The following is a 9,150-nucleotide window of genomic DNA, read 5'->3' as shown; positions in this document are numbered from 1 at the left end:
TTAAATATATTTCAGGAAAAGAGCACCTCTTGACCGCTTGGAGGGGAATAAGCTGGGTTGAGCTGCGCCGCTGGATCCTGACGAGCTTGCTCCATCCATTTCCATCAAATGATTAGATCCGAAGAAAACCTAACAGATCCATCAAAGACCCAAATCGCTCATCTCAAGTTTTTCCAACGTACTGAATTAACGAGCTAGAATCGGCACGGTGCGGATCGCTCGGCCGACTTCAGGTATGCATTTAGGTTCAAATTATCCCAATAAAATAATATTTGACTAGTTTAATTCTTTTTATTTATCATGCATCTATTTTGATAAATCTCTCTTATATTTTGTATTTAAATAAGTATCATCTAAAGTGCTTTTAAGATCAACTTATCCTAAAATTAAGATGAAAATAGGTGAGATGTAGAAGCCATGATCTCAATGATGATTGAAACATCCAAGTTTTTTTATTCTATCAGTAAGGTTATATTTTAAGGTTCGTAATTTGTTTGACCCTCGTGTCGAACATATTATGCAAATAACAAGTGCAAATTAGTAATATGATTACAGTTGAAAGAATTGTTGACAACGAGGTAGACATGCAAGGCATAAGCTTTCAGAAGTGGCACTTACTTGTTATCAACACTAATGAAAGAGACACGAGAACAAAAAAAGAAAAATATTTTAGATATGTGTCTTTACTTCTCAACCACAACAACCATTGTTAGCTATAAGAATTCTAGGAGAAAGGGTTTGTCTGTTGTCACCAACATCACCAAGGGATTGAGCAGGCAAATTTCTTGGATGTCAAGCTTGAATGCAAAACAAGGATACTACCCATTCAATTCTTAAGTGTATCATGTAATAAAGGGCAATCCTCGATTCTATCATAAATGTGTTATCCCCCACCCTTCCACTCGCTTACCATACCCTAGACGCAGATATAACAATGATGATGGTAGTCATCGTTCTCCACTAATGCCTGAGAATTAAGGAAGAAATACCTCAATTCAAACTAAAAGATCAAACTAGAGATTTGAACTAATTTAGAATCAAATTGAAACATTAGATTTGAGCAAAGACTTAGGCCATTGCATCAGTATAAAATTTTGTGTTATTTCAGTCCAAGAAATACTTTGGGTGATATTTGGTTGAAATGCTTAGTCTTGCCAAGAGTCCTTTTAATGTTATCAAAGTAATAATGAATTCTCAATCTTTTCAAAATATTAAATAAAAGATCTATTTATGGGTGAGATATTTTGGCGATTTCAATAAGAAGAATAAAGTCACTTATAGATATTGAGACTGGAAAGAAGATAGCTCTTAGAAATTCTAACAAAGCATTACCAAAGATAACTATAAGTTATGGGGTGATTATGTAACACCTAAAATTTGAGAAACGTTAAAATTCAACTGCTATGTAAAGCACCACCAATTTCATATTCTTCAAAATTCAATTGAAATAATTTTATAAAATTATACACATGAAATCAAGCAATTCAATAGAAAACATTACATATGAATTATAGACGGGTTGAAATACATTAAATTATATAAAGTCATAAGTTTAATTAAAATAATTAAACCCTTAATTGTTTTCCCAATCCCTCCCTAATTCTTGCATTGCTGTTTGTTGCTGCCTTCCTGTGTGATATTTATCATTGATTCGGTCGAATAGGGCCTCTAATGCTTCAAAATCCTCTTTCTCCTGAATTTCTCTCTTTTGATTCTCCCTCCCTCTCTCCCTCTCTCTCCCAACAGCAGCTCGACGAGGACTCTACAGCCCTTGTTATAGTGCATCAATGAGCAGGTGAAGATCAAGCGACGCACAAGAAAGCCACTAGCGTCATTTCAAGCTTCGAGAATAAAATCAAATGTTACGAATCTCACTCGTTCTCTCATCATTTGAGACTTTCATTTCCTTCCCATCTTTTTGTTTTGACATTTACCTCTATTTTTTTGCATATTTTTTTTATTTTTGGTAACTGAGCATCAAAATTGTATCAGAAGCGTTTGTTGACCTCATTTTTGAGGTCTTCCTTTCCCTCTCCCTAAAGCATGGAATCTAGCTTTAGAATTTCCTATTTAACTCTCCTAGAGGACTAGTACTGTGACCCCCACTATTTAGAAATTCAAATCATTTCTTAATTCTTTGTAGTCTCATATGAGTAGTTTCAAATCATCGGCATTTAGTTGAGCCGATTAAATTTAACATATTGAAACTCAAGTCAAGTGCATATAAGGATTTGAAAAGCCATACAGAAACCCCACAGTGTACAACAAGCGACTCGTTGTCGTGAGCGGTATGCCTGACTTTGGTTGTTGCTCAGGAGAGGACCGGTTAGCACTTTGCTCGCTAAGTGGCTTCGGTCAAACCAAAATACTTCACTTATCGTGTTGCGTGCGATCGAACTCAAATTGACCCGATCATTGGCAAACTTGTCCAAGCAACCCCGGACGACGAAACAAACCACGCGAGCTCGTATGAGACGTCAGTTTTACCTAAAATTGACACCCATTTTATTATGATTTCGCATACAGACCAGCAAAACATGAATTAGAGTGTTTAAATTTTAACATAATATAACAATGATATTAAAAAAAGGATGCTTCTAAAACCCTAACTCATGCACCCGGTACCCCTCTCCTCATGTGTCTCCCATTTGACCAGGAGCCCTAGCCCGCTCGCAGCATTCCCACACCCACTCCCGCTTCTTGGTTGACGACCGTTTCTTTCTTTTCTTACCCGACACCCTCTACCCAAAGTTTTTTTTCATCTCAATGCTTGCCCATGCCTCATGGGACGACAGGGCCTCATAATCCTTCTCTTCCCCCTTCGGTAAGTTTGACCCTGCAAGCTTGTCTCGTCAAAGCATTCAGTGGGCTAAATCTTCCTCTTTATGATGCTTCTCTCTCGGTCAAGTTCAGCCCCTTATCTGCATTCTTAGGCTCCCCATGTTTCTCTATTTGATGGCTTGTTCATCAAAATTCCTCTCTTCTTCTTCTTCTTCTTAAGTCGTAAGCTACCTCTACAGGATCCTCCCCACGGTAAGCCTCTTATTTTTCCCCTTTTTCTCTCCTTCTCGGCAAAAAACAGGCAGCTTTAAAGGAAAAAACAAAAAAAAAAAATCCTTGATGAAGGATTCCTTGTGCTCGGTTTTCTTGCTCATTCAGGACTATCTTGTTGCCCAAACTCCATTCACTCCTTTTTGGATTCATTTCTGGAGGTTTGAGTTACTCAGCTTAATGCTTAAGTTTATTTTATGGCTATTTTGATTGAGGTTCAGAGGCCTGATGGAAGTATGTTTAGCTATTAGGTTGAGTTAACTCTGATAGGAATGATTTAATGTCGTGCTTAAGATTTGCCATACTTTTCGGTGATAATCCGAATGCAGAGGTAGATTGTGCTTTACTTTATGATTAAAACAAAAAAAGCATATAAGATTCTTGGAATATGGTACATTGAGATCCTAAGTTTCTTGTGGATGTTATACTTCATCATGTGGCTTAAATGTTCATGTTTTTCTACAAAGAAATAGTTTTATTTATGAGGAGGCAATTATGAGCTTGAATTCATTGATTCAATGTTTGAACGACTTGAACATGCCTTGGTACATACATACAGGCTTCTTCCCTTCCATTAATTAACCACCTGCTTGTTGATAAGCTTTGGTTGGGTTGAAATTTAACACTTGTTTAATGAAGTGTGACACATTCAATGTATTGGTTAAGGATGTTTGAAAGATTTGCAATATTAATTATTTAGTAGGTTCGATTTACTCGATAGTTATACTATCCCTTTTTTTGTGAGAGCTAATTCGACGATTGACAAACTTTAAAGTGCACATTAATAATTCTTGTGTATACCCACATATGCAAACCAGATTATTGCGAGATTTAAATATTTAATGCCTTTAATTCCTGCATATTCATATGTCTAAATAATTTGAAATTTGGGTTCTTTCCATTTGTATTACTCTGCTTATACATTTAAAGCTACATTAATTCTTTTTTTTTTATATCCATCAAAGATTTGGATGCTATAAATGTGAAATTTGAGTGTTAGGTGTGTAAATATGTACTGAAGTGGATGGTAAAAAATGCAAAGGCTTGTTAAAATACTCGGTAACATTGGTTTTATGGATATCTGAAATTTATGCAGCTTGGCTTTATGCAAATCTGAAATTTCTATGAGTTGGCTTTATGCAAACCTGAAATTCATATGTATTGGTTTTATGGAAAATCTGAAATTCATACATATCGATTTTAGGCAGAGCTGAAGTTGTTACATGAATTAACTTAGGCTACTTAAAAATTTTTGCCTAATATGCTTGCTACTTCAGTTAAATAAGTTTGTTTTCTTGGCTCGATATTTTCGTCGTTACCGCTCAATAAACTTGTTGTTTTTAATACAATTTTTTGTAGAGGATCTAAAGACTGGTTTTTCTTTGGGCTCGAATATGTGATGTTTTGGAGGATTTAAAATGCCTATTTTAGTGTTCATTATTTGTTGTTTTTTCTTAACTGGACAAAGGCTATTTTAGAGAGGTTTAATGCCCTCTTTTTGGGCCAATTTGTTTGTTGTTTTAACTCGAGACCTGTGCTATTTTGTGAAAAATTTCAATGTCATTTTGGGGGCTGCATATGTGTTGTTTTTTAGTCAAATTTTAGTGTCGTTTTAGGGCTGTATATGTGTTGTTTTTTAGGCAAATTACGGTGTCATTTTGGGGTTGCATGTGTGCTATTCTTTAGGCGAATTTAAGTTATGTTTTGGGCTGCATGTGTATTGTTTTGGGCTTGAATGCTATTTTGGAAAAGGTTTAACCACTATTTTGAGTTGATTAAGTGTTGTTTTGGAGGATTTAAATGCATTTTTTTAGGCCAAACATTTTACCATTCTAGGAGTTGTTTAAAGATCTCTGCAACTTGATTTTTCTTTGCTTGGTGATTCAATTTGTGTGTTTACCTGAATACCACTTATATGCAAATATAAGTGGAAATATGCCTAATGTGGCTATATATGGATCATCGAGCGGGGTTATAAGTCAAACGGTTTGAGGCTAAATGACAATGATGAGAAACACTTTTGGTGCTAAATGTGAGATAATAGAATGGTATCTCCTGACCCAAGGACATTCAGGAGGGCACATGATCGATGTTACTATTCACCAACGCTTGGTCGGAAGTTGTCCTTGCTTATCGATAGCTATAGTCCAATCGGAGTGATTAACTTATGGACTATTTGATTTGCAAAAAACATATATATAACATGACAAATAAAAAAAAAAATGTTTTCTCGTGACACCACTATTTTTTATTGTTAACTAAAAGTTTATTTTATATGCCTGACAAAATAAGAATTTTGGATGTTATTCTATATAAGCCCACTTGTTAATCACTTTAAGTATGATAGGAGTTACCCTCCTTTGACTATTTTGTCCGTAGCTTCTACCCAAGGTTGGACGGGACAAAGCACACATATTGCTTATGGTTGCCTATGGATGTCCCTCGAGAATTATAAGTCCGAGCCTACCCTTAACTTGAATTCTTATAACCAACTCCGATATTTTGTATATGTGCCACTTGATCTTTTATTTACACATATATCATGTATTTCGTGCTTGTTTATTCTCAATATTTACATGCTTTTTTTTGTGATTCTAACATATTTGCAGCAACGTCAGAGGTGACAGGTACGTGCTACTACTTTCTCTTTTACTGCAGTCTACTGCATATATCTTGTTTATAAATGCAATGTTACCATTTCGTTATTTGCTATACTTATAGAGACTCCTAGGGTAGAGTACAATAGAACACATGTTTAGAGGGAACCTTGTTGCAAAGCTAATTATTGAACAATAATGTGTATCTTTACACACTCTTCAAACCTAAAGCCATCACAATAAGGAGCCCGGGGCGAACTTTCTGGGGAGCAGACGAGGATGCGAGTGGATAGAGGACAACTTAATTAACAATAAAGCAAGTCTACTTCTGCAAAACTTTTCCTTAGTTTTAAATAACATAAACTCATTAGCTTCGAGGTTGTTTGTTTAACACGACATAAATCCTCCAACTATTTTTTAGGCTTTCACATGATCGTATGTCTTGCGATTATAAGTCTCAAATTCTTTTAGGATTTCAAGATCGTCGTTCGATACGATATATAAATCCTTCTACTTTCTTGGGTCGTGATGCAGATATAAGTCCTAAAATTTTAATAAATGGTAGGAATAAACATCAAATAGTATCATTTCAAAAACATAAATCCAAATAATATGCTAGCTTAGGAAGTCATCAAGGTTCTTCTCAAATCTGTGGTATCTCCTACTTTTCACTCCTTTAACCTTCAAAATAATTGTTCCTATTTGAGTCATTTCCACTTGAATTTCCTATAAGCAATCATGAATACTTAACATTAAATTCTTGAAGCAAAACCCTTGATCTTAATCGAGAGTTTTCTTAGATGACTTCGATTGATTAAGATGTAATTAACTACAAGGTTTTGCCTATATAGAAGAATTAGTAACCCATATAAATTAAATCCTATATAGTTCTTATATTATATAGATGAATTGTCTGCCATAAATTTTGGAAACCAAAATAAAGTCATAAAGTTCTTAGTTAATAGTTAAGTCTACTAACAAGTGATACATTAATGTTTTGAGATGGTATACCACTTGCGATATCGTGTTTAACTATTTAAACTACTAAATATATGAGTTCCATCTTGTTTCATGTATTTCAAAAATTAAAACACTGTTATATATTATATTAAATTATTTTCAAGTCAACAGCAAATTTAAATTTGGCGACCGACGACGTTAAAAATGATTTAAAAGCTTTCAAATGGGTTTTAACATGAAATAAGCAAATAATACGTGATTTTTGAGGTGTTATGAAAAGTTGGTGAGAAAAAAAAACCATTGTGGAAGGGTTGTTTTGTCGAAAAGTTCATTTGAGGTATGTTTTAGGCTAAATTATGAAATAAGTCAGTTTCATGACTTCCTAAGATACTTATAGTTATCAGGTTGTTTATACAAGGTTGGGAGTTCGAGACGAGTTTGAGGTATGTTTTAGGCTAAATTATGAAATAAGCCAGTTTCATGACTTCCTAAGATACTTATAGTTCTCAGGTTGTTTATACAAGGTTGGGAGTTCGAGACGAGCACATGGGCACTCGTCATAGGGCTACTATGTCACGTTAGATGAAATAATATTTTACTAATTTAAGAAAAATAATCTTTTATAGGTTTTCATGTGATTCGACGTTCAACACTGATGCATTTAAAATTTTTGCATGTTATGGATGAATACCTACAAGTAAATGTATGAATGCTTGTTGACTTCACTTATGATAAATGCGATGTTATTTTATGTTATGGTACAAGTGATAAGCTTATGAAATCAATTGTCTGCAGGTATTCATTTGTTATTATTCATGTATATGACATATAATGTCTGATAAATGTTTGATACATGAAGGATGATTTAAATGTAATAATTGTTATGGGTAAACTATTACATAGTGTTTGTAAGCATACTATATAAGCATGTGCTATTGTTGACTCCTGATATTTAGACATGGACAAAACTCTAAGAACTGTTAGAATTAGGCGGTGACATAACATTAAGAAACCATTGGTATCAGAGAGGCTACTAATAATTGTTATGTTGAGGGAATCCCAACTTTTATTGATAATTTATATGACCTCTGGGCAGGGTGACAACTCATGATATGAAATGACATGAACATAGCTGAGGACTATATATTTACAAGTGACATTATTATAAAATGACATTGTTATGATTACATACGATAAATAGTTTATGACATGCTTTTGATATACTTATGATTTCATACTCATGATTATGCATGTTTAATAAAACAATCTTAATTTATACATTACCTGTTTTTTTTTTCATAGTCTCTAATATGTTAGCATATTATGACTTGTGAGTAAACATGAACAATTTTATATGAGTATGCACGTTGTTTCTTTTCAGTGCATAAAATCTCATGTTAGCCTTAATTATTTTTTTGAGCTAGTTGTTGCTCACTCTACGTTGTTACCTTTCAAGTAGGGGCAATGAGCACTTGCTCATAACGATATTAATTTCAAGTTCTTAGATGAAGATCCAATGTGCGTGGCTGCAGAAGCATTCAAACATCAGGTTAGACATTCATCACCCGATGTAGACTTCGATACAAATGTGCACAACACATTCGAAGGAGAATGTGTTCAAGAGATAATTCAGTTAAGAGAAGAGTTATGAATGCTTTGATGAACTCATCAACTATGTTTATTCAGCATTTTGTATTGTCTTCTTGTAGATATTTTCTATTTCAACTATATTGTGAATTTTTAGATGACTAATTTCTATATTTATGTAGCATTTTGTCTTGATGATTTCTTTATGTGTACTTTCTATTTTATTTTATAAAAGTGAATATTTTTTATTGTTTTATTACGTATTGAGTTTGTTTTGTCAATTAAAGTCATATTGTATTATAATCACAGAAAAAATGAGTTCAAAATCATCAAGTACTTTGGGAGTTCCGTACTAGCACTATGGTATGCAGAGTTTTGAGTAACAATCAGGAAGAGAAGATAACTACAAGTGAAAATTTTATTGTTGTCCAATAAACAAGACACCTCAAGATTGCATGCATTTTTGTTGGGCTGATGATACAGATTAGTTTGCTCCAGATAGTGATCAAGTGAGAAGAGATGCTGTTGTGGGGAAAAAAAAATATGCTAGATACTTGATCGTCATGACATGAAGACGAACGTCATTATAGCCTTACTGAATATGTTGGTGGGCTTTTCATTTCAGATATATGAATAAAATGACTAATGACATTTTATGTATTGGAGAATTTTGGATTGCTTGTATGGTTTTTGTATTGTCGGATCTGTTTTTGTTACTTTGTTGTAATTATTTTGAAAACTGCAGTTATTCTGAGAAATAACATATAAAAGAGCAAAACAATCTTTTTATCAGAAACAACTGCAACACAAGAGATATCTAAACAAACTATTGCTTTTTTAAGAGTAGTTTTTTGGCATTACATGAGAAGCTGCTTCTAGGAAAAGCAACAACCACCCCAAACACACTCTAAATCATTTAATTATAGTATGCCTAAGATAATACTTTTTTTTTATA

The 9,150-nt window shown here is 33.7% G+C and overlaps 1 protein-coding gene and 1 long non-coding RNA gene across 4 annotated transcripts in view; one reads left to right on the top strand and one right to left on the bottom strand.

Moving 5' to 3' along the window:
• The window catches only part of LOC110028878 (putative ALA-interacting subunit 2), an 11,129-nt gene extending 10,882 nt beyond the window's left edge, over positions 1-247 (bottom strand). For all 3 annotated transcript variants that reach the window (XM_020730908.1, XM_020730911.1, XM_020730913.1), the window contains exon 1: positions 27-247. In XM_020730908.1, coding sequence (XP_020586567.1) covers positions 27-95 — 69 coding nt within the window. In that variant the 5' untranslated portion in view covers positions 96-247. The remainder of the gene's footprint in view (positions 1-26) is intronic.
• A 2,583-nt stretch (positions 248-2,830) lies between these two features.
• On the top strand, positions 2,831-8,879 carry LOC110028881. Its single transcript, XR_002294469.1, has 2 exons — positions 2,831-3,033; positions 8,505-8,879. It is a non-coding gene; the product is annotated as an uncharacterized LOC110028881 (long non-coding RNA).
• Positions 8,880-9,150: the final 271 nt, after the last annotated feature.

This window comes from Phalaenopsis equestris, unplaced genomic scaffold (assembly GCF_001263595.1).
Source record: "Phalaenopsis equestris unplaced genomic scaffold, ASM126359v1 Scaffold000535, whole genome shotgun sequence".
Classification (NCBI taxonomy): Eukaryota; Viridiplantae; Streptophyta; class Magnoliopsida; order Asparagales; family Orchidaceae; genus Phalaenopsis; species Phalaenopsis equestris.
The sequence above is the reverse complement of the archived record's forward strand: the minus strand, read 5'-3'. Positions and strand labels throughout refer to the sequence as shown.